Source organism: Prionailurus bengalensis, chromosome C1 (assembly GCF_016509475.1).
Source record: "Prionailurus bengalensis isolate Pbe53 chromosome C1, Fcat_Pben_1.1_paternal_pri, whole genome shotgun sequence".
Lineage (NCBI taxonomy): Eukaryota > Metazoa > Chordata > Mammalia > Carnivora > Felidae > Prionailurus > Prionailurus bengalensis.
In genome coordinates this window covers 216,625,848-216,651,109 of record NC_057345.1, presented here as the reverse complement: position 1 = coordinate 216,651,109, position 25,262 = coordinate 216,625,848, and the positions used below count along the sequence as shown (strand labels likewise).

The 25,262-nt window shown below is 49.4% G+C and overlaps 1 protein-coding gene across 3 annotated transcripts; it reads right to left on the bottom strand.

Annotated features, from left to right (window-relative positions):
- Positions 1-919: 919 nt before the first annotated feature.
- On the bottom strand, positions 920-23,441 carry SPP2 (secreted phosphoprotein 2). Of its 3 annotated transcripts, none has more exons than XM_043578224.1 (8): positions 23,259-23,441; positions 23,006-23,130; positions 16,566-16,688; positions 15,314-15,421; positions 10,728-10,782; positions 9,963-10,010; positions 7,695-7,790; positions 920-933 (listed from the first exon to the last, which is right to left on the bottom strand). In XM_043578224.1, exons 1-7 carry the CDS (start codon positions 23,314-23,316, stop codon positions 7,705-7,707), a joined length of 603 nt encoding a protein of 200 aa, XP_043434159.1. In that variant the 5' UTR covers positions 23,317-23,441; the 3' UTR covers positions 920-933; positions 7,695-7,704. The 3 variants fall into 3 exon arrangements, with proteins under 3 accessions (XP_043434159.1, XP_043434160.1, XP_043434158.1); XM_043578225.1 differs by lacking the exon at positions 920-933 and adding an exon at positions 937-1,166 and having other exon boundaries at positions 23,259-23,433; XM_043578223.1 differs by lacking the exon at positions 920-933 and adding an exon at positions 5,524-7,182.
- Positions 23,442-25,262: the final 1,821 nt, after the last annotated feature.

The following is a 25,262-nucleotide window of genomic DNA, read 5'->3' as shown; positions in this document are numbered from 1 at the left end:
TGGATGTGGGAAGAAGGGCATGGCGTGCGACATGTTGGTGACAAGCCAAGCCACACCGAGACATTTTGGGAGAGAAAATAAAAAAGAACATCAAATGTCGGAACTCTGGGCAATTTTTAATCCAAGCTGGGAAGGGACAAGGGAGGTAAATGTGGTCTCCCCGGAGAGGGGTGTGCGTGTCCCCGGGGGCTCGCAAGAATGCAACATCGTCATGCTTAGGCAGACTGCCAGTGATTCCCTAGCAAACAACTCACCTCATACGAGGTCGGTGCAAAGGACCGATAACGTCTTAATGTACCTCCCATCCAGGAAATGGTTCTCAGGGGCTTGTGACGTCTTCACAGAAAGCCTGGGAAACTGACGGGGTTTCAATCTCACTGGTGAGGTGCTGTGTTTGGGTTTGTAGATTCTCACTTCCTCTAATCCCCCAGGACACCTCACAAGGGCCTGGCTCCAGGAGAGCCCCCCCCCCACCCAACTGCAGCAATCGCTAAGTGGCTTGGGAACATGGACCTCTGTCCTTGGGTTCATTCCCGGCAATACCTGGTTTGACAGAAAGCTGGCTTTGCTGTATTGACGCCCAGGACTGAGAAGTCTGGAGAAAAAGAATCGACAGGGGCATTTGGGTGGTGGGGAGGGGACGGCCTTTGCCTTTTCATCCCTAAATCACCAGATGATTTTTTTTTCAGGTCCTTTATTTTTTAAAATTAACATAAGTCACAAAAGGAAAGACACTCTTAACGCCAAGCTGCCTGGGACTGACTGTCTCTTTAAGAGTAAGGAACTTACAATCATTGCATATTGATCTAAAACATGTGTTTGACATAATTAGGCTAAGCGTGGCCACTTTGTGAGTCCTCAGCTCCTAAAATCCTTAGGTAATACTAATCTCTTCATGTCATTGCTTCTTATCTAAAAACTTGACAGTTATGCCTATTTTTATTTTTTTTAACATTTATTTATTTTTGAGAGACAGAGAGAGACAGAGCGTGAGCAGGGGAGGGGCAGAGAGAGAGGGAGACACTGAATCCAAAGCAGGCTCCAGGCTCCGAGCTGTCAGCACAGAGCCCAACGCGGGGCTCGAACCCATGGACCGCAAGATCATGACCTGAGCTGAAGTCGGACGCTCCACCGACTGAGCCACCCAGGTGCCCCGACAGTTATGCCTATTCAAAGAAAAAACAAATCGAACAGTGAAAAAAGAGGAAGAGTAAGACATTCATTAACCACTGGAACTGATCAAAAGAAAAATTACACAATTCCTAAAGTATCTTTCTTCTCTGGAACTTCTATTCCTTCCAATGCATTTTGCTGTTGAAAGAGAGAAGGGGGGAGGGATTAGATTCTGTAGCATGCTTTCCACTTCCTTGCTATGGAAGCTCAGGGCCCAGCACTCCTGAGTGTATTCAAGGGGAATTCAAGATGGCGCTAGAGACTGGAACAACTATTCAAAATGGTCAGCGTCTCAGACAAAGAAGTGAGAGAAACCTGCAGGGGGAAGGGGAGGTGGCCCCAGAAAGGAAGCTCAAGTCTCAAAAAAGAAAGGGCCAGAGGGTGCCTGAGGCAAAGCTGCAGCCAGGAAAGAGACAGGGTACAAGCGAGGGAGCCACCGGAATCAGTAAAGCAGGAGACAGGTCTCAGCTACAGTCATCCATTCATCTGTTCAATAGCATGTAGGCATCCATTAAGTATTGGGGGTTACAAAGATGAATAAGGTGTAGCCTCAATGGAAGGGAGGGAAGAAGGAAGGAAGGAAGGAAGGAAGGAAGGAAGGAAGGAAAGAAGGAAGGAGGGAAGGGAGGGAAGGAGAGAGGAAGAGAGAGGAAAGAAAGGAAAGAAGGAGGGGGAAAGGAAGGAAGGAAGGAAGGAAGGAAGGAAGGAAAGAAGGAAGGAGGGAAGGGAGGGAAGGAAGGGGGAAGGAAGGAAGGAAGAAATCACAAACTGTAGAGAAACCGGAAGGGACTAGAATACAGTATGATAAATGTAATTCCAGGAATTCATCTGGTGCAGGAGACCCCGAGGACAAGGTGGAGGTGGGGTGCTGTAGCAGGGCATCGGGGGCCTGGGAATGGAGGTCTGAGCCAGACTGGGGGCCCATGGAAATAATCAGCCATGTGACTCTTCTGTGCAATGTGGAGGCAGAGAGGATCGGGGGACACAGACATGGACCACACCACGGGGCAGAGGGCCCCATTCCTTGTGTCCCGCTCCACTCCTGCCCCCACCAGTGTTAACAATTCTGGTGGCATGTGGAGGTGACCTTGAGGGAACAAGATGAAGCCATCATGAAGACACTGTCCACACTGGGCCAGCGAAGGGACAGAGCCAGGAAACTTCAGAGGGACACAGCAGAAAGCAGTGACTGGGTGGCGGAGGGCAGGGAGGAGGTCCGAGAGGATTCTGTTTCAGGTAACCAGGAAGATGTTATTCAGATTAATCTGTTATTCAGATTCTGGATAACCAGGAAGATGAGTTGGTTACAGGAGAAAGACCAGTCCCGAAGGGAAGAACTGTGCCTTGAGCATGTGACAGGATACACAGATGCAGGCATCTGGCACGCTGTTGGTTAAGGCACAGTCTATAAACGCTGTAGAGGTGCAGTGTGGACACGGAGGGCAGAATGCTCCCGGGACAGAGAGGCATCAAAGTGCCGGGGGTTCCTGGGATCACCCAGGAAAGAGAAGACAGTGCATAGAGGAAGAGCTGAGGCCGGAGTCCTGGGGAACACCACCATTCGGGGTGCAGGAAGAAGAAGAGAGACCCACGCAGAAGAGAGAGAAGTCTTGGCTGAAAGGAGAGCCAGGGAAGAGGCACTAAATGCAGCCACGAAGTCCAGTGGGCACAGGGAAGGCCAGGGGGCTGGAAGCCCCAAGAGGCGGAGAGAGAGCAGGGCGGAGCCAATGGAAAGAGGAGGCAGCAGTACAGACCCCACTTCTTTCAAGCCAGGTGGGAAGAGAACCCACGAGAGTAAACAGGGGATGGGGAGGAGCGAGGGGTGGAAACCATTGCTCTGTAGACCCTCTGAATTCTCAGAAACTCGCCTGCTCGCTAACGTTCCTTTGTACCCCCCAGATCAATCCTCCTGGGGGTTTTCCATTCATTCCAGGAGACGCTCAGGGAGTCTCCCAACACGGGTGCTGTGGGCCACGTAAGACGACGCTCTGCCCCCTCATTGCGGCTCAGACTGTCAACCAGTGTCCTCCTCGCGGTTTATTTTTGTGCTTCCTGGAGGTGATTTTGGGGCCCCCACACGTGGAGCCCCAGTGCTGTCTAGTGCTGCTAAGCACGGGCTGTGACGCGCCTCGGGGAGATACGCTTGTGTCAGAGAAACGCGGTTCAGGCGCCAGTGGCAGTGCCGCTGGCCGTGAGTTCTACGTGGATCAACAGTATGGTAAATAAGGTGCCTTTAAACAGAAACACGCATACATACATCAAGGTCACGCACTGACTGGTTGATGAAAGGTGACCAGAGGCTCACAGGAGCCTCACCCTGTATTACCCACAGGAGCAATGGTTGAGCAGCCGCTAAATCAGTGTTGGCATCGACTCTACAGATCATAACTACGATGATAATGAGAACCGACTGTACTTGGTGGAGTAATCGTCACGTGCGTGCCATGGATGAGCGTCAGGGCAGACAGAGTACAAGTAGACACAGCCCGCGCATAGCCAGGTTGCCAGCTCCCAAGCACCGGCTGGTCTTTTCCATCTCCGATGGAGTCTGGTTCCCCCAGGAGGTGGGAGCCATGGGAGATCATGAGAAGTGGTCGCCCACGGGTCTCACACCCGAATATGGAAATCGCTCAGCCACTCACTTAGGGGCCCGTGTTGTAGGGTCACCCCTCCCACCTGGCTGATGACACATAGGTATGTGTCAACACTTCCAGTCAACTAGTCTACCTTCCAGCCGGCTGCTTACCTAGCTTCACCCCACACCTGACACATGTATCTTAAATAAATAATCCTCGGGGCTTTGCCCTTTCATGATCTTTCTTAAACACGGAGGTATTGTCATGAGGTACAGTATCACAGGCGGGAGAAGAGAGACACCCAGACATCAACAGTGAAAACCCCAATCTCAACACCCCCTCTGAGAGCAAGACTCTCCGATGCCTCCGCTTCCTCATCTCCAAAACACAGACACTAATGGCTAAGCTTCATAGGAGTTGTTGCAAGATTTATAAAAGGCAATGCACATAAAGGGTCCAAACACAGGCGCAGGCACCCTTGGGAGTTGAGTACTTGTTGGGCAAACTGAAATAATCCTGAGACTGATTCTTTCCACCATGCAGCTATCCCCAACAGGCCTCACTGGCAATGGCCTCCTTTGCTGCTCTTGGACATAGAACTCCAGGGATCCGCACAAATCGACGTGGCAACGTAAAGAAAAGGCCTCGCTCACACTGCTGCGGTCTGGTGTGGTTTGTGACCATCTGGCCACTGCATAATTAAGGAGTGTGGACTATTTAGCTATAAGGATCAAGCAAGGGTTAGACACTCAGAAAGATCCCTTCCAGTGTGAGGGTTAGAGCCTGATTTTCATGGCCCCTATATTAGAGGGGCAAATAAGACAAAAATTCCAAAGCTCTTGTCTAAATATCACCTTTCACGATCTACTCCTGTGTACGAAATGATTTTCTGGCAACCTGAAAGAATCCTAGAACAGTGTTTATTGAATTACAAAAACACTTCCTCAGCCCCTACTTTGTTCCAGGAGCTGAACCAGGGTCTGAGGGCTCCAAGCTACCGGAACCAAAGCCTCCGCCTTCAAGGAGCTCCCCACTGGAAGAATGTCACTCACAGCTTGCAAATAGTTGTCCTGATTTGGGTCATGCGTGTGTGTTTTCCTTCCTTCCAACCTGATTGAACCTTTATTATGGTCTAGACATCATCCTTAACTTTATGGTAGGAACTAAAATAATTAATAAGAATGACAAGGCCATGCATCCCCAAGGAGTTCCCGGTCCAACAGGCACAAAAACAAATACAAAACTAATAATAATAATTTCCTTTGAAGGAAGTGAGCCGAGAAGTTAAGAGAGTGGAACATTGTCTCACAGCTCGTGGTGACAGAGCAGGCTGGGAGCCAGGTCTGCTGGTTCCAGACCCTGTGCTGGCCTTCCCAGGCTCATTTTGTGATTCCTGGAAATTCAGAGCGCAGTGGGGAAATCTAAAGGTCATGGGGGGGCAGGGACATAACTGGGACTTAACTCAAAGTCAGTGTCCAGGTGAGGACGGCCGCATTGAACCTTTCGTCTGCACGGCCTTTAATTTTTTTTTTTTAATGTTTATTTTTGAGAGACAGACAGACAGACAGAGCGTGAGCAGGGGAGGGGCAGAGAGAGAGGGAGCCACAGAACCCGAAGCAGGCTCCAGGCTCCACGCTGTCGGCACAGAGTCCAACACGGGGCTCGAACTCACAAACTGTGAGATCATGACCTGAGCCGAAGTCGGGCGCTTAACCGACTGAGCCACCCAGGCGCCCCTCCACTGCCTTTAAAGAGACATGTGTTAAGCAATCAATTTTGTTATGGAAATCAAATCAAGAATTTGTATTGCAATACATGTATGCGTATATGCCCAATATAATCATATTATTAATAGATGAAATACAGCCAGTTCATTGAGCATTGTATTTTTCCCCAAGGATGCTCTATAAAGCAAAAGGAAATGATTTAAATTTATAAAAAAAAAAAAAAGGAATATGATGAGTCCATTTCTTCGTAATGAGTAGTTTCCTGATCTCCATACGAAGCTGGTGTTTATTTTTAGGAGGCACGCGGATTAAAAAGAAAACCTACTGTTTGCATCTTTCATCCAATACGGCCTCACTGGTAAATTTTCCTTCTATTTTAGTAAAATGCCAGTTGACTTCCTTCAAACTCCGGCGGTTAAAAATTAATTATACGAGGCTTAAGTGATTTTTTAAAAAATAACTATTTCAGGGACCTAACGTGGAAGATTCCATCACCCACTCAAAACTACTTGCTGAACGCTTGCCGCGTGCCAGGCTCTGTGCTGGGCAGTCGGATGTTAGCAAGTGAAGTTCCCTGCGCCCGGGGGTCCCGTGCAACGTGATGCGGCAGAGAGGGGACGGACGAGTGTGGAGGCCCCGTGATGAGGACCGTCCTAAAGGGATCAGAGGAGACCGCCCATGGGAAGAGTGAATGCCCAGCTGAGACCTGACCAGTGAGGGGAGAGCAGCCAGGGGGCAGTTCCCTGCAGAGGAAACAGCAGGGCGAGCCGGGCGGATGTCAGTACTGCTGGAGCTTCGGGGTGAGGCCGACTTGGAGAAGTGGGCAGGGGCCAGGTCACCAAGGCCTTTGTGGGCCGCACTGAGGAGTTTGGACTTTATCCTGAAGGGTTACAGTGCTGTGTAAACTGAAGCCTGTGAGAGCCCAAGCTTTGTTATTAACTTGTGTTTCTGTGCAAAACTGGATGTGCAGGGAATCGATGTCTGTGATCGCATCTGAGGATTCCTTCTGGGTGTCCACTTCCTGATATCCCCTTACTACTTGGGAGCCTTTAACAAGACTTAGCTACAAATGCCCTAGCAACTGGGAATCTATATACTCGTGAGAGTCGGTGACACTCAGGGCTGCTTTGGTGAAGCAGGGCTCAGTGTGCAGCTCCCCACAGCACTGGGGGCCAATAGGCTTTTCTTCCTTTTGGCTTAGCGCCTGTCTTTTGCACACCTCTGCTTTATCCCGGAAGTGAAGCGAGCATTAGGGGGGTTACGTGGAAAGGATCAGAGACCCCTCTGTGTTTCAAGAGAAGCCTGAGGACAGCGTGCAAGGTGGACAGCATAAGATCAGGACCGGAGGCAGGAAAGCATGCCCCGGTCGGTGGTGATGGCGAGCAAGTGACCGGCCAATACCAGAGAAAACGTGCGGCCCAACTCGGTAAGACTGGACCCCTGTGGATGTTGGGAGAAGAGAAAGGGTAAAGAGTCAATGGTGCTCTAAAATTTTGAGCTTGAGAAGATTAGGTGGATGGCGATGCCCTCGATTAAGGCAGGGAGCTGACGAGGAGGCTGGGTGGGACCCGAGAGGTCACAGGTAACCATAGCAACTGCATCCAGTGGGCCTGGATCTCGGGATAGAGCGTGGTAAGAGACGTGTGCTTGGAAGTAACTGCCGATCACTGATGAGGGCGGGCAAGTGGAAGAGACTGCGGAGCGATCTGCAGAAGGAAGAGACAGCGGGCCAAGAAGGTAATACAAATGGTCACCAGTATTTAAATTACCGATCGAGGAGAGGCAGGCAGATCTGATTTCACGGATCCGAGGGCTGAAGATCCAGGGTGCAAGGAGCAAAAGGCGAATGAGAGGGGAGAAGAGCGGGGCAGCAGCCGAAGGCCACGGTGGAGTCGAGAAGCTTAGCGGACGGGGGCGGGGGGCAGTTGCGGGAAGGGGGATGCGTCAAAGGAGCGGCTGTTCTGTCTGTCTGTTCGCTCTTCAACACGTGACGACACCAGTGGTGACAAATCTAAGAGCCACAGGAGAAAGCTCGAGGTGCATGGGATGGAAGAGGCGACGGAGGGGCAGAGCCTGGGAGGAGACGAGGGGGTGGGAAGGCGAGGACAGGAGCCGAGCGGCCGAGCAGGACATCTGGGGGCCGCGGCGTCCGTCCGGGCACTCAACTCCAAGCGGCTTCTCTTTCTAAATACGCATGTTTTTAGCCGTGTCCCCTTACCTCGAGGCTGTTACTCAAAGCCAGCGTTTGTCCTTGTTCTGTGCCCCTTGTACGGGTACCCTCGATTCCCGGGAGGAAAGATCCTTCTCAGGCTCTCTGCAGACGGAAGGACGGATAGGCTCTGTCATTCACACCAACATCTGAGATGACACGGGCCCCGTGACAATAAGTAGTCGGAAGGGTCGTGGCCGGCATAAACAAACCCACACGGCCGAGGGATACCAAGACAGGACGGCTCCATCTGCCCTCCCCGGCTGTCCCTCCCCCTCCCCTGCGAGACATCACAGCTGAACCCGTGTGTGTTTCTCTCCACGTGTGACCTGTCCCGGCCACTACTGTAAGCCTCAAAGGCAGGCACTGTCACATTTGTCTTTCAGGCCTCCGTGAGATCTGCCCAGTGCTTGTCACACACACTTGGTGAAATAAATTAAATTGTCATCTTCAAAGAAATCTCGGAGACGGATGTTTAACCGCATCCGTGATGTTCCCAGGGCCCGACGCGTTTTTAAAATGCAACTCTGGAATTATCTTCTGAGCCATATAAGAAGGCTCAGTCGCATTAATTTAGACGTAAAATAGTTTTGGTCCCAAATGGCATTTTCCCACTGTAGTCGCCAGCCTCCTCCAAGATGGCCTCCTGGAATTCACACTTGGGTATTCCCTTCCTACACTGGACCAGAGTTGGTCGGTGTGACTAATCAAATACAAAGAAGTAAGTGATATACAACTTCCAAAATTAGGTAACAAAAGACCGTGTCTTTTGTCTCAGGTGCTCTGCAGCTTACTCATTCTCTTCCTGTCTCTCTCTCTGTCTCTCTGTCTCTCTCTCATCATTGTCTCTGGGGGAAGCCAGCTGCCATGTTTTGAGGACATTCAGACAGCCCGATGGAAAAGCCCACAGTGGGAGAAACTAAAGCCCTCAGTCCAAGAGCCCATGAAGCGTCAAGGTTTTTTTACAACCACGTGAGTGACCTTGGAAGTGGATCCTTCAGACCCAGTCAAGCCTTCAAATGAGATCACAGCCCCAGACGATACCTTACCTGCAGCCTTGTGACAGACTGTGTCAGAACCAGCCGGCTAAGCTGCTTCTGGGTTCCTGAGCCTCAGAAATTGTGATATAACAAACATTTGTGGCTCTAAGCTGCTACATTTGGGGGTAATTTGACACACAGCAATCTATAACTAATGTACCCAAGTTGGTTATTACTCTGATTAATCACATGTATTTTGGCTATTTCCAAAACCAGATCCAAGGACACCCATTTTCCACCACTGCAGCAGCTTGAAAGAATGGGCCGTAGATTCTGAAGGCAATTCCAAAAAAGAAGTGTTCAAAAAAACGTCCTCAGCAATGGTCGCACTGTGCAAATAATTGTACGTTCTCCCAGACAACGCAGAGGGTGTCTAAAACTTTTTGTTTGAAATCAAGCCTCGGATTGTAAGCCCCAGCACTTCAGATAAATTTCAGTATGCCTAGTGAGGATCAAACACCGGGCTCAATATAATATTATTATCTGTGTTATTCCTTTTAATGAAGAAATCCAAAGTAAAGTGAATTTCACAGCTCGTCCAGAAAATAGCACTGGCAAAAACAGAAGCTTTAGAGTCTGACAGAGCTGTATCAAGTCCTACATTGGCAATGTAGCCTTGGACAAACTCCAGAAACTCACTAAGCCTCCGTTTGCCCATCTACAAAATGGGAAGGAACACAGTGCGGCCTCCCAGGATGGTTGTGAAAGACAAAGCCGTGTCAACCGATTAGCACTTTTGCATATGCATTTTGCATTTTGCATCTGCGATTAACACCACGAATTATCATTTATCTCGTCTATAAAAGCAGGTAAAACAACACCTGCCTCCCAGAGCTATGAAGAAGACTAAACGAGGAAAATGATCCGTAAAAAGAGAGGAACTATGGTCTTGTTAACTCCATCCGCGGGCCCCAAAACACCTTTGAAAGCGGATGGCAAAGAGGTGGTTCGAGAGAGTTCACGCTTTTTCAGAAAATGCCCCAAAGTGGGGCAGGAGGGAAGGTCGACGCTGACGTCCTGAGCCAGCTGTGACATTTCGATTCCTGCTAACATTTAAGTAAGTTTCCATGCCTCGAGTTTTACCTTTTCAGTGATTCGCAAAGCGAGCTTGTGCAGTGCTGCGCTTGAAATATTTTGTATTTCGGGGGTTAATCTACTGTGAAATGGTGCCAGCAGAGTCTGGCTCGATCCAAAAAGAATCTGCTGGTGCTGCGTGGAAAAAAGCAGGACCACTTACCGAGCGACCGTTCACTGCGTTCGCTTCTAGACTTGTCAGGACTGAGACCTGTAATACAGGAATGGTCGTCAGGCAAGGCCCCTTTCTCCATTTCCAGAATGTTCTGTGCTTTCATTCATTATTGATGCCCCAAATATGCCTCCTTTTAAGCGAGAAACAGTGCAAGATCACCAAATAGGTTTGTAGTTATCAGCACCGGGAAAAAGGCTCAGGGAGATAAAAATGGCCCCTAGCCCTTTGAACCCTAACCAAGGAAAGCAAGGAGGGCCCTCCCTCCCCCAACCGAGACTCTTAAAGGGATGGCTGGTTCTCATCACGTGGCTTCAGGATGACAGAATTCGCCCTCGATCAATTAGATGAGCTTTAGTCCAGACCCTCCAGCCACACATTGTGGCACACCTGGGTCCTGTAACTCGGCCTGCGCACCCAGGAGGAAATAAGCCTGTTCAAGTTGGGGGAGCCTCTCAAGGTGTAAACTCACATCTGCTCTGTTTGTTTGACACCTCAGATGGAATCATATATGGAAAATCTCTATAAATATAAAGAGATACCTAAATGAAAAGTTGTATTATTGTCGTAAGATTGTATTATTGTCGTATTATTGTAAGAAAGGAACAAAAAAAAATGCTCATCTTCTGGAAACACTATAATTGTTCAAAGGCATGTATAGTGTTTCCAGCGTTAAATGACTCACTAACAGAGAACTACAATATAAAGTTGTTTCAAGAAAAAAAAAACACATTAAAAGAACAGATCTCAACTTACCAGGTAGGTACAGATTTCTCCATGTAGAGGATCCCAATATGTCTCCAAAACCCATCTAAGTCAATTTCGGCATCAGGATAGATCAGCACGTGAAAGAGGGGAAAAAAAAGACATTGTAAAAAATGCAAATATTATCAGGAAGATTCTTAGGTATTACCAATTCATTTTTAATGAAATAAGGCAATATGTTGTATTAAATAACTTTATGTGGTGTCAAACGTGTGTCTAGGAAAGCACATGGGGAAGAACAAATCACACGATGTTTAAATCGCCTGAAAAGCTTTCCACTGGACTCAGAACATGCTCCCAACTGTGGGGGACCAGAAATATGGCACCTTTCCTATGAACTTGCAAACAGACTGCATTTAGATCAGGTGTGGGGGGTTTCTGGGTATGAAGTTCCCCTAATGTGTTCAGTTAGGGAAAGGCTTGCACAAATACATTCCATGAAGCCACTGAATAACATACGTCCACACAAAGACTTGCGCACGAATGCTCGTAGCATCATCGTTCATAACAGCGGAAATAACCCAAGTGTTGATCGAGTATTGAATGGGTAATCAAAGGTAGTATATCCGTACAATAGAATCTTAATACTAGAAAGGAACGAAGTACCAATACATCCTACAGCAGGTAGGAACCTCCAGAACACGATGCTTAGTGAGATAAGCCAGTTACAAAAGGACACGTGTTGTATAATTCCATTTGTATGAAATGGCCAGAATAGGCAAATCCGTAGACTCAGAAGGCAGATGAGAAGCTGTTGGGGGCTGGGGGAACGGGGAGCACAGAAACGGCTGCTCACGGGGGTGAGATTTCTTTTTGAGTTGATGCAAATGTTCTGGATTTAGATAGTGGAGGCTATATTCAGTATATATTCATATACTGAAAGCCACCGAATTGGACACATTAAAAGGGTGAGTTGTATGCTATGTGGATTATAACCCAGTAAAGGTGTTATTAAAAGAAAAGGAAGAAAAAAAAAACAAAAAAACCCACAAAAAAACAAACAAAAATAAATAAATAAATAAATAAATAAGAAAAGGAAGGGGGCTCCAGGGTGGCTCAGTCGGTTAAGCATCCGACTTCAGCTCAGGTCATGATCTCACGGTCCGTGAGTTCGAGCCCCATGTCGGGCTCTGTGCTGACAGCTCGGAGCCCGGAGCCTGCTTCGGATTCTGTGTCTCCCTCTCTCTCTGACCCTCCCCCATTCGTGCTCTGTCTCTCTCTGTCTCAAAAATAAACATTAAAAAAAAAAAAGAGGGGCGCCTGGGTGGCGCAGTCGGTTAAGCGTCTGTCCGACTTCAGCCAGGTCACGATCTCGCGGTCCGTGAGTTCGAGCCCCGCGTCGGGCTCTGGGCTGATGGCTCAGAGCCTGGAGCCTGTTTCCGATTCTGTGTCTCCCTCTCTCTCTGCCCCTCCCCCATTCATGCTCTGTCTCTCTCTGTCCCAAAAATAAATAAACGTTGAAAAAAAAATTTTTTAAAAAAAAGAAAAGGGAGGGGACCTGGGTGGCTCAGTCAGTTAAGTGTCCGACTTTTGATTTCAGCTCACGTCATTGTCTCTGGTTCACGGAATTAAGTACCAAGTGCTATGAGCACAGAGCCTGTTTGGGATTCTCTCTCTTCACCCCCTCTCTCTCTCTGCTCCATAAACTTGAAAAAAAAGGCCTGGGGCACACATGACCTAAGCCAGGCCAAAGGGAGTCATGCCAAGAGGCATGTCCAGTGGAGCTAGAGAGAAATGCTCCCTCTTCCTCCTAAGTTAGAGCATCTGAATCTGGAGCAGCTTGTGGCCTTGCTGAAAGGAAAAAGCTCATCTACAGTAGGAGAGGGAAGCAGGGAAGAGAGGGGAAGGGGTGGGGCTTGGGGGAGAGGGGGGAGGGAAGGGAGGGAGAAGCTGGCCCAGGTGGCATTGAAGACGCCCAAATGAACGGGTCCATGAGGTCAACTCCTCCCCTTCCTTTCTGGGAATGTGATCCAGGGACTTACCCATTTTGGCTTCGGCGACTTGTAGTTCAAGTTCTATCATTTGCGACGGAATACAGTCACCTCTCATCCCCTGAGCTCAGAATTCCGTTCTGGTTATTCTTCCTCAGTTTCTCCCTTTGGACTGTTTCTGGGTCTCCTGGCTGAAGCCTGAGGCAAATCTCATCCCACCTACTCCACATCAGGGTTTGCCTGAAGTCAAGTTCCCCCATCAACCTACAGGCATGAGCGCCGCACTCTGGACGGTGACTAAACCATTAAGTGGTCGACTGTGCACTCGTGTGCACATAGAACCCTCCGTCCTCTCTAGATTTCTCTTTCCAAATCAACCAGAAATCATAGAAACTGCCTATAATTCAAATATACATTTGACTAAGGACAGCAGAATGCTAGCAAATTGAGACATTTTCCCCCTCATGTGTCCTTACAGCTTTTATACTTCTTAAAATCACGTAAGGAAAAACTCCAAACTTCTACTATTGAGAGTTTCTCTCATCATATCCACGCGAGATATCTTCCCTTTGATCTAAGTCCTTAGTCTTCATATTTTGGATTTTTCAGTCTTATTCTCCATGGCTTAACCCTTTCTTCACATTATATTCCTTTCCCTGGAAATTTTTCTATAACCTGCATATGTTTTTCAAACGATCTTCATTTTCATTACTCCGGGATTTTTTTTTTGTTTTTTTTTTTGGTTTTATTTCTTCTATTTCCTACCTCCAACAATGACTTCTTTGTTTGATGCCTAAATGCATCCTAGTCTCGTCTCTTTTATGTTTCTTTTTCTTTTCTTAATATGAAATTTATTGTCCGATTGGTTTCCATATCTTTTGTTTCTAATATCACTGCTTATTTCGCTGAAAATGGTTAGCAGCTGTTTTCTCTCTCTCTTTTTTTTTTTCTGTTTCATATATGAAATCTACTTCAGAGTTTCCAGGAATTACTTGAAATCTCCATCTGCTTTCTTTCTTCCTTCGAATTACGAATTCTTGAATTTAAGGAGTTCTTTTTTTTTTTTAATTTGCCCCTAATTCTTTATGATTTCCTAATCTTTGGAGAACATCCACCTGAGGGTTTATTTCAAAATCTTGCTTCTTTCAGGGGCTCGCCTAACTTAATGGCAGAGTCTTCTTATAAAACTCAGATTGGAAGACAAGCCGACAGTCCACTATGCTATGAAAAAGTTGCAACAGATCTGTGGGTCGTGCGATCAGAATTGACTTATCAAACCAGTGGTGGAAGAGGGATTAAATGGAGGGGGGCAGTTCCTGGATTCATTTCAACACGTTAAAGGCCACAGAATGAACTAGAATCCATTTCTCAACACTCACTACTAACTCCCAGCTCCCGTTAGCATTCCCTGGCACCTGTCCTGTCAGCCCCCTGGTGCCCCCACTGCTCTCAGCCATCAATAGGCCCGTCGTCATTAGGATGAGGCCAGGGACCCTAGACATGACCCCGGAGGTCCATCCTGCCTTTGTCTCCGATCAACCGTGTGCCTCTGTGCCCGTATTTTGCTCATTGCGGTCACAATGGTTTGTGTCCCTTCCAACCCACCAGCTTCTCTTGCACTTCACAGAACTCCCCGATGGTCCCCTCGTGCTTGGAATCACTTTTCCTCCTCCCCTCAACACCTGTCCCCTTTGAACTGATGGACATTCTTGATGTGAACGTCAGTTCCCCAGGGAAGCTCTCCCTGCACCCAGACGATCTTCCGTCCTCTCAACATGTACCCCCAAACGCTTGCCTGGTAGCCAGGATCAACCCTGCTGCCCGGAGCCCCCCCTTACTCATCTACAAACTCCACACGGGCCGGGACTTGCTTGTCTCGCGTCTCACTCTCTCCCCAGCTGTTCCCATATAAGCCACAAAATCCACATGCACAAAATGCTTGTGAAACGCTGTGCTTGGTCCTTGTCGTTTCTGGATTAGCCGGGCCATGGATGTGTGAGTGTGTCAGCTCAAAAACACATCAGACTTTATGTAAGCTTCAGTGGAGTCTGGAAAAGGAAGTCCTTCGTATTTGTCCTAACACCCGGGAAATAGATCTTGGAACCAAATCAATTTCAGCGCAGTTGCGGGGGTGAGGGGCCAGCCCGCCATTCACCAAGCATCTCTCATGGACTAGACGCTGGGCCAGATCTTACCTGTCCACCAACTTACTCAACTCTCTCAGCACTGTCAGATGGCCTTTACTGCCGGCATCTCGCTGGTGAAGAGGTGCCCGATCATGGAGTTAAGTACCCTGACCTGGACCGCAGAGCTGCTAAATGGTTTTGAACTCTAGTCCAACAAAAATGCCCCTCCCCTTTCCCTCCACTAAACCACAGCGTCAGTGGCCTGCACACTCAGTTCTAAAACTCTAAAGATTTGCCAATTGTCGCTTTAAGCTCTCTGTTTCCAACTCTCTGGGAAACAAAGAGAGAGAAGGAGAGAGAGAGGCTGGAGAAGGAGGGGAGACTCCAGCCAAGTGAGCAAAGCTGTGTTTGCCCCTGCCTGGGGATACTCCAGTGACTCAATCACACGTGTCTGCTTGTCACAGACCCACACGGAGCCTACAGGGCGCTGTCCCGGGGGACCCCAAGGCCTTGGTCCTACCTCTTCGCTGCTGTTAGACTCAGAACTGGATGACCAGTGGCAGCGAACCCACACGTCCCGCACCTGCTCGGCAGACATCCGCACCGTGCTTCTGCAAACAACTGCCGGCTGGAAAAGAAAACAGTGAGCTCCGTGGCCAGCGGCTCCTAGAAAGGGTTAGGACCCATCTCAGAGATCAGGTGATAGCGTAACGCCTGACAGAATGATGCAGACGGAAAGGGGAAATTCACAGAGGCACCTCATGTTCCCAAAACGAAAATCTCCCAGCAGCGAAGCAGACACAGCTGAAATACCTAAAGATGTGTTGTCAGGCATGTGGGTATCACGTGTTCCCCACCCCGTGAGCCCTGAGAGAGCTGCCCCGAAGTTTCCCAATGGAACAAAAGGAAGCAGGAAGAACCCAAGGACTGCGTTCTCCTCTCCTTTGGCCTCGAGAGTCTGTTAGGAGCAGACGCTGTGACACTTGGGTTTGAGTCCTTCGCCCAACAGTCACAGAGAAAAGTCTCATGAAACAGGTCGCGAAACAAAGGATTCCCTTTTCAGAATTTACATCATTGCCAAGCGACCCTGTCATAAAGTAACAAACTCATAAAGTAACAAACTCATAAAGTAACAAACTCATAAAGTAACGAACTCATAAAGTAACAAACTCATAAGCTCACAAAACTCTGAAAACTCATATGTCTTTAGGCAAACATTTTGGACAGCAAGAGTTGGCCCGGTGGTGGTGGCCTGCTCACCCCAGACACCTGCCCGTGGGTGGGAACAAGTGTTGGGCCACGTTCTGGCCACCGGGGATGCAAAACGGAACACACCGTGGTTCAGTAGAACCAGAGCCAGGTGACATACTGCACAACAGCCAACTGCAAAATAGGGTGACTCACACCAAGGACACAGTTTTTAGATCAGTTTAAAATGGAACTCGAAACACCTCTGGAATTGGCCTTTGGGATTGGCCTCTTTGTGTTCAGTTTGCCTGGAACCATCATTACACCCGGTTCAAAGAGCAGGAAACTGAGGCAGCAGGGGTTAAACAATTTGCCAGGATCACTCAACACCATGGAGTCCAGAGCTCAAGCCCTCAGCCACTGAGCCGCACTGCGCCCCTGCGCAGGGAGCAGAGCACAGACACAGTCAGTGCCTCCCAGTGTGGCCGGATGCCAGAGCGTCCGTGTGACGGGGCACAGCTCCAGGTCACAGAGGCACTTCTGCAGGTTAATTTCTGGGACGCGGCGTTTCCCGCCATGCTTACCATGTAGTAGCCCCTTTGGAAGTCACAGGTAGAAGGGTCTTCTCCAGATTCTCTCCTGCATGTTGTCTCCCGAATGCCAAACTCTAGGTCCATGCTCAAGCTATCCTGGTCCAGGACATAGACCTTCACAAAAACAAAGCATCAGTTTGCCATGGGTGAGCTACTGAGGTTTGCAATGCTCCAAATGTTTGTCCCTGCACAGTAAGAAAAAGTTACAGAGTCCTCCATGGTGAGAGCCTTCTGGACTCACAATCTCCCAGTTCCCGGCCCTCAGTCTGAGACAAGAAGAAACGTTTTTCCAAAGGCACATAATACTTCATTTAAAAAAACGGAGCCAGAACTTAGGCGTTCTTGGCGGGAACTCCAAGGTCGACGTTGCTTACGACGACTTACCTTTATAACTGATCCTCATGGCGGATTCCGTTTTTGCCAATTTGCCTACTTGCTCAAATTTATTTATAATCCCAGAACGGAGGTTCAGGGTCCCTTTGCAGTCATCCACACGCGTGCGCTGAGGATTTGAGTTGTCCTGCGCCCACGTTCCCAGCGGAGATCAGACAAGGCAGCAGTCTGCCTTCTTGTTTCCGCTGTCGTGCTGTAGACAAGCGCCCCTTTCCTGCTCTTTTTTGGACCGTGTTTTTCTCATTTTTGTGTTTTTTTTTTCCTTGGTGATTTTGCTGTTTAAAATGGCCCCCCAGGTGTAGCCTTACAGTGCTGTCCAGGGCTCCCAAACATAGAAATCGTGGATGTGCCGTATGGAGAAAACACGCGTGTCAGGCAAGGAGCAGTGGTTCAGTAGGTACTAATTTAGTGTGCGTGGCGACCTCATAGAACGCAACCCCTGCCAATAGCGAGAATCAACTGGGTGCATTCTTAAGGGACATTTTCCTAAAAGAACGCTCCATGACTTCTTAATAATCCCCGAAATAAGAAATTAAGGGTAAGTTCAACTCTGCTGCACAGTATTGTCTAGTCCTGCTTCCTGTTTGATCACTTCTGACCCATAAATGAGGTTGCACAATTGTCCACTCCTTTCCACCAAGGGTGAGATAGTGGGGGAAACTTCCAAACTCCCTGATGAATCCGCAATGTTCTGATGACACAGAAGTCCCGTGACTTAATGACTGCCCACTGTGTGCCCAGCGCCAAAGGCAGAGCAGGGAAGATTCCATGCAGCTTGGATTCCAATTGGAGGGCCACACAGTAAACACGTTAAAGGAAACTAAGCAAGGTCGTTCTAGACGGTTATGGTGTTATGAGGGAAAAAAACAACATGGTGGTGGGGATGGAGAGGAGGAAATACTGGAGACAACATGCCAGAGAAATCCTCCCAAGGAAGAAATATTTCCCACCGAGGCTCATAGAATGGGAAAGAGCCCGTCGTGTGGGGAAAAGGCAGGGCCAATGTCCTGGGGCAGAACAGAGGTTGTGGCCGAAGCAAAATGAACAAGAGAAGAACTCTACACGATGATGTGTGCGAGATGGGGTGTGTCCGGTAATTGATGGTCTGTCGCCCATGGGACGGTGTGTAGATTTCATTCTCATTGCAATGGAAAGTTCGCAGAAGGATTTAAGAGCTAAGATGTGAGTCACCACGACCGCTACAAAGAAAACACAAGGTGGGGGGGCAGGAACAAGATGGCAGCGGGGAGGCTGGACGGGAGCTGCCACAGCCCAGTACCCGACCACACACCCAGGCTCCAAAACTCAAGTCCCTTTCAGTCCTTGAGCGACCTTATGGCAAATCAGAGTCAACAACACGTTCAACCGACTTCCCAGTGAGGAGACGGTGGGGAGATGTCTCTCTGAGAGCACAGACCATTCACACGTAGGAAAGAACAGGAACACGTAGAACATTTTGTTTGGAAATAAGCAGCAAACCCCAAGCCCGGGATGGGGCGCCTTCGTGCCTCCTTTTTTTTTTCTTTTTAATTTTTAAAAAATGTTTATTTATTTTTAAGAGAGAGAGAAAGAAGAGAGTGAGGCGGGGAGGGGCAGAGAGAGAGGGAGACACAGAATCTGAAGCAGGCTCCAGGCTCCGAGCTGTCCGCACAGAGCCCGACATGGGGCTCGAACTCACGGACGGCGAGATCGTGGCCTGAGCCGACGTCAGATGCTTAACCCACTGAGCCACCCAGGCGTCCTTTCATGTCCCTTTTAACACTGGGTGAGGCGTGCTCATAGAAGTAGAGTTTTCTGGAAAGAAGTAAGACTAAAAATTCAGCCTCCACAATATTTACTACCTCATTTACTCGTAATTTTAAAATATTGGCTAATAAATCGGAGTCTCGTAAACAGAGAGAGCTCTCTCCTGCTGGACACCATTGGTGGGACCCTCTCACCGGTCACACTTCAGCAGTTTCCCTGAAAGCGACCCAGCGAAAGCCAGCTGGAGACACAAAGGCTGGGTTGAAAAGACAAAAATGTGGGAATTTTGGAGTACAGATGATTTTATTGAACTCTGAGATAAGTTTGCAACCATTTTTTTTTTTTTGCAACTTTAAGCACCTTTAAGCACTCTGTTCAGAATAAGGAGGAAAGCCTAATGGTTTTGTCTTTCACGTAAACTCAGTTTCAACCATCGAATTTCCTCTCTGTGTTGTTTGAAAAAGGTGGGACGACCTAAATGCCCCACGGTAAGGAATCAACTAGAGGAAATCCAAAATCCAGCATCTTTGCTGAAATAAATTGTAGTACGTCACGACTGACGTTACACTATGCTACTGTGTGTTGTAAAAAAACAAACAAAACATATTTTATTCCAATATATGAAAAAGATCCAAAAAAGCATTCTCCCACATGTTCATAGTGGTGGTCTCAGAGGAATGGACAATAGATAGTAATTTTGGTGTTTTCTTTCTCGTTGTATTTTCTGACTTTGTATAACGAGAATATTTTGGGTTTTTTTTATTCCAAACAGAATAAAATTTTTTATTCCAAACAGAAAATGTTTTATTCCAAACAGAAAATGTTTTATTCCAAACAGAAACAAAAATATATAAACCCATAACAATTCTTTTTGGTGATTATAATGGTTTATTTATGTGTCAACTTGACTGGGCCACAATACCCAGAGTTTTGGTCAAATGGATATTTGGATATTTCCATGAAGGTGTGTTTTGAATGCAATTCACATGCAAATTGGTGAATTTGTGGGGGGCGCCTGGGTGGTTCAGTCGGTTAAGCATCCGACTTCGGCTCAGGTCATGATCTCACAGTTTGTGGGTTCAAGCCCCGCATCGGGCTCTCTGCGGACAGCCCGGAGCCCGGAGCCTGCGTCGGATTCTGTGTCTCCCTCCCTCTCTGCCCCTCCCCTTCTCGTTCTGTCTCTCTCTCTCTTTCTCAAATGTAAATAAACATTTAAAAAGTAAAAAAAGGAAAAGTAAATTGGTGAATTTGAGTAAAGCAGATCACCCTCCTTAATGTGGGTGGGCCTCACCCAATCAGTTGAAGGCCTGGATGGAACAAAATTGCCTTTTTCTTGAGCAGGAAGGAAATCTGCCAGCATCCTGCCTTCCGACGTGAACTACAACGTCCACCTGCCAGCACCCCCCCCCCCGCCTGCAGAGTTCAGATCTCTCACACCTCCATCCACATAGTGTAAGCCAATTCTTTAAAGTAAATCTCACTCACTCTCCCTCTCTCTCTCTCCTCCCACATTTCTTTCTCTCTCTCTCTCTCTCCACACACACACACACACACACACACACACTATTGATTCTGCTCTGGAGAAGCCTAACACGGTGATCATTTAGGTTTTTCCAACTAATCCTTACAATTGGACAAAAAGTAAAGATCAGGTACAACTAAGAATAATTTAGAAAGCAAAACAATGACCAAAAAAAAGAAAGAAAAGAAAAGAAGATGAATGGTAAAAACGGACAGACAGGGGCACCGACATCAAAGGATCCCAAACCTTCCGTGGCTTTGCTTACGGCTGTCCCAGAACCCAGCCACCCCCATCCTCCCCGCACCCACCCCAGGCTCAGCTGCCCTCCAGCACCACCTGCTGCCTAGGGTCGCTGGCCCAGCCTCCTCCCTGGCACCCCACTCCACCCGGTGGCTGGGGAGACCTTCCCAAGGGCAAAGAGCTGCCTGAGCGTATGTGCATGTTCCATTGTCCTTAAAACAGGCTTCAAGCTTCTTAAAGTCATGCTCCGGGAACGTCCCCAATCCGGCCCACCTCTCCGACCTCTCTCTCAAGGCCTTTGGTCCCCCAGGTTCCCCCACGGTCTCCCCACGGATGGAGGTTCTTGTCACTGACTGAGTCTTCGCTCAAATATGACGGCGGAGGCTTCCACCCCATCTGTCGCTGCCCCAGCCCCAGCCCGCCCACCCCTCCCTCTGCCTGTTCTGTTTCCACCCCACCCCCCCCCCGCAGTGCTCCCCACCCTCCGAAATGACCTTCATTTGTTTATGTCGTTGTCCAACCCAACCTCCTTCTTTCCTACCCTCTGCTCCGTCCCCGATGGGACCTGAGTTCCGTTCTTTTCCCCAGCACAAGGCCCGTGTCCACTGTCCTCCCCGGCCCGTGCCCCTGACGGAAGCATCTGAGCAGGTCCCATGTCCACGTCGGAGGTCACTGTCTTCTCCTCTCCCGTCTTTTTTAAACGTGGGCTCAAGTCACGTAGAATCAATTGCCTGGGTTGGGGCGCCTCGTCCTAGCCTGTCGCCACAGGCCAGATTTCCATGGTGTCGGGACCCATGTAAGAGGGTCTGCCCCGAGCCCTTGCTCACGTGACAAACCACTAACTTGCTTCTGTGGTATCAGCGGGTTACAGGTAAACTTAAAGCTTATGTCTGTAAGCACCGAGCCCCTGACACCACAAGTACATTTCATTAAATGCAGAAAATGGAAACCAAGGCAGCCAGTGTGCAAAAGGGGAGTCCTTTATTCTGATCCTTACTCTTCCAGAAGGAACTCACCTTTCAGCCTGGGCGCTGACCTATCTCCCAGTGTCCCCGAACCACAACGTCGGGGCCAAGTGACCCCCCACCCCCACCCCGGGCCCTGACAGCCTGCTCCTAGGCTGGGCCCCTAGCTGACACACAGCCCATCATCTTCATGACCTAGGGCCCAACTACAAAACGTAACTGAGACAATTCAGTTAATTTCCTGGGAATCCGGACGTGAGAAACTGAGCCAGTTTCTGGACAAAGGTCAAGAAGGACGTGCTGTATTTGGAAACCAAGGCTAGGAAAGCCACGAGCTGCGTGCTCTCCGTGGCAGGAGAGGGAGCAAGCTAAGCGTGAGCCAGGGTGATGCCCAGTCCTGGTGGGAGAGGCGAGCGGCAGGCAGAGGGAAAGCAAGGCCCTTCTGCCCCTGTGGGGGCATAGCTGCCGCCTGGACCCCCGGTTGCATCCCCACCCCGGTGCCCTGTGGCCTGGCTGAGAGGAGCTGTCAGTCTTGCGACCTGCCACTTTACAGACCCTCCCCCACCTCCCACCTTAGCACCCACTACCCTGGGGGCACTTCTGTTCCAACCGGGCCCAGGGCCCAGGACCATAAAAGTAGGTCATGAAGTCCCCTGGGGAGGGGGGAGGGGCAGGGGACTTGCTGTCCGGGCTTTGAAGCCTCTTTCTGTGTTTCTTTCTTGGCCGATCACAGACTGAGTCATCGGAAGCCCAAGAAAGTTCATGTTTTCCCCATTTCCCGAAGCTAACAGGAAACAGACCATTACCAAATTGACAAAGGAAGGTGGGATTTCTTTGGCTTACAAGCCAGAATTTATTTCCTCTGAGGGCGAGGAGGGGGACCTCCGAAATCGAAAATAAACCTCATTTCTAATAAAGGAGCTGTTCCTCATAGAGAACTGCTCAAGAGGAACGGGGGGGGGGGGGGGGTGGGGGGTGGGACGGGGACACAGAAGCAGGATACACAAAGGGCAACATCTGGAAAGAGGAAGCCAGGCCAGAGGAGGGAGGGACAGAAGAATCTGGCATCCGAAGTGGCTTTGAGGGTCTTATGACAAGAACGGTAATTAAATGCTTTCTCATCAAAATAAACAAATAAATAAATAAATAAAATTTTTTGTAAAAAGTCTGAAAAGAGGACTAGCTATTATCTTTGTAAACTGGAAAAAATTTTCAAGGGCACCCAATAGACGAAAGGAAAAAAAAAAAAAACAGAACAGAAAGCAGTAGAAAAAGGAATCAAGAAGATAGAACGCTCACTTACCCTTTTTTGTTTTAATGTTTTTTTGATGCTTATTTATTTTTGAGAGAGAGACGCAGAGCGCAAGCGGGGGGAGGGGCAGAGAGAGAGGGAGACACAGACTCGGAAGCATCTCCGGGCTCGAGCTGTCAGCACAGAGCCAGGCGCGGGGCTCAAACTCACGAACCTGCGAGATCATGACCTGAGCCGAAGTCGGCCACTTAATCCACTGAGCCACCCAGGCGCCCCCCCCCACCCCCCCCCACCCCCCCCCCCCCGCACTTACCCTTTTAATTGAGCCCCTGAAGGCTCGAAACAGGTACGGACTCAAGGACTGGGCGTTGACTTTGGCCACGGACGCGCTGAGGGCTTCCCGCAAGGAGGACGGGTCGTAGTCATACACCGGGAAACCTGGATGCGAGTGGACACGGGGGACACGGTGAGACGAGAACCCCAACCCCCCCGCCCCCGCCCCCGCCCCGGGCCAGGACGGCACCTGCAGCATGAAGGGCAGGGGGCTGTGGCGCTGAGTTGCTTACCTGCACAAGACAGGAAGTTCACTCCAAGAACCAGAAGAATCGGCATCTTCGTCACCATCTTCTCCGTTCGGGGGAGAGTAGTTTTAATTCAGAGGCAGCGAGATCGTTTCTCGGCGTTGGACGAAGCGGCTCCTGGTCACGTGTGACCTGGCCTGCTCTCTCGGCCTGCCTGCTGCTCCCCCTGCCTCCCTGGCCTGCCTGCTGCGGCTTCGACAGAAACCATTGATCCTGGGGTCAATATTTGCTGCTGGCTTTTCCTATGGAAACGGGCCAGGTTGAGGCTACTTTTGAAGTTTTGCCCTCAGTGGGGGACTTTAGCCCACGGCCAAAGACATCGGGAGGTCCGGGGCCCCCGCGTGTGCTGTTCGTTTTTCCCTGTCTTAATTTCATCCACATGTGCACTGCTTCTGTCTCTTCCTTTCGGCTGCGTGTTAGAAGGAGGGGTGTAATCCTATTTTCGGCAAAACCGTGCATTTTCGACGGTCGTCCCTTTGGTTCCCCCTCCCGTTCCTAAAGATCTTGCGGTTGATGGCATACGGAAACGGTGTGGCTACCGCAAGACGTCTTTGGAAACGATGGCGGTAAAGGAGGTAATTTGATATATAGGAGCTACGTGTGTCAGGCAAGTACACGTGCAGCAGGAAGCTTCCTGGTGACCCAGCTTCTCTGCTAACGGACCTTTGTGCACATCACCTAGACCAAAAGGTGTGCGCGTGCTGATGATTTTCACGTGGCGTAAGAGCCCAACGTCGCTGGTGAGTCTTAAAAGCGAGAGATACTTTATAGTAAACGGTGCATGTTCGTGCATGAGAAGCCGCATTGTGCTGTGGCTCAGGAAGACCTAGCCCGGAATCTCGGCTCCACACGCATCAAGCGTCTACCCTTGTGCACAGCACTCGATGCCTCTGAACCTCAACTTTGTCGTCTGTGAAATGGGCATAAATAGTAAAATATAAAGTGAGCTATTTTTTAAGGCTTATTTTTGAGAGAGAGAGAGACTGGAGCAGAGAGGGGAAGAGGGAAAGAGACACAGAATCCAAAACAGGCTCCAGACTCGGAGCTGTCAGCACAGAGCCTGATGCAGGGCTCAAACTTAGAAACCTCAAGACCATGACCTGAGCTGAAGAAGTCAGATGCTTCACTGACTGAGCCACCCAGGCACCCCTGCAGTGTGTTATTAATCGGAGTTCTACAGAGAAACAGAACCAACAGGGTGTTTAGAGAGGCAGGCAGACAGAAGCAGAGAGAGACAGAAGCAGAAAAAGAGAGAGACAGAGAGATCTGTTTTAAAGAATTGGCTCACCTAACGGTGGAGGCTGGAGAGTCCAAAATCTGCCAGGTGGGCCAGCAGGCTGGAGACCCAAAGAGAGTTGCAGTTGAATTCAAAGGCAATCTGCTGGCCCAATTCCTTTCTGCTCCGAGGAGGTCATTTTTTGTCGATTGGTGCCTTCAACTGATCGGATGAGGCCCACCCACGTTATAGAGACGAATCTCCTGTACTCAGTGAGACTGCGGCCGTTTACCAAGGATGCGGTGCGGGGAGGGATGCTGGTCAGAGGCAGGCCCGTCGTTACCGACAGGAAGGAGGAGGAGGAGACACGGGGTCCATTGACCACCGCCGCTGTGCCCTAGCGAAAGTGGGGTGGGCAAGCACTAAATGGACGCTACCACAGGAGGCAACGTGATCCATCAAAATATTGCCTCTGTTTTGCCTGCCCTCTGCACAAAGGGTCAAAATCGTGCATCTCGTGACTTCGCCTACCGGCCGGTTCACGAACATCTACCGCCACGAGCCCAAGGGTGCTCTTTGCACACATCCCATTCATCAGCACATTGCCACAAAGGTTGTTCACAACTCAGGAGACAACAGGTGTCGGCGAGGACGCCGCGGAGAAACGGGAACCCTCCTGCACTGCCGGGTGGGAATGCCAACCGGTGCAGCCGCTCTGGAGAACAGTGCGGAGGTTCCTCGAAAAATTAAAACTCGAACTACCTTACGGCCCG

What these genes read in the sequence shown, in the direction of transcription:
- SPP2 (XM_043578224.1), bottom strand. Translation starts at nt 23,316, where the DNA reads ATGGTGACGAAGATGCCGATTCTTCTGGTTCTTGGAGTGAACTTCCTG. An exon ending in GAACTTCCTGTCTTGTGCAG is followed by an intron (nt 23,131 to 23,258) that starts GTAAGCAACTCA and finishes ACTCGCATCCAG; the next exon opens with GTTTCCCGGTGTATGACTAC. An exon ending in TCAGGGGCTCAATTAAAAGG is followed by an intron (nt 16,689 to 23,005) that starts GTAAGTGCGGGG and finishes GTTTTTGTGAAG; the next exon opens with GTCTATGTCCTGGACCAGGA.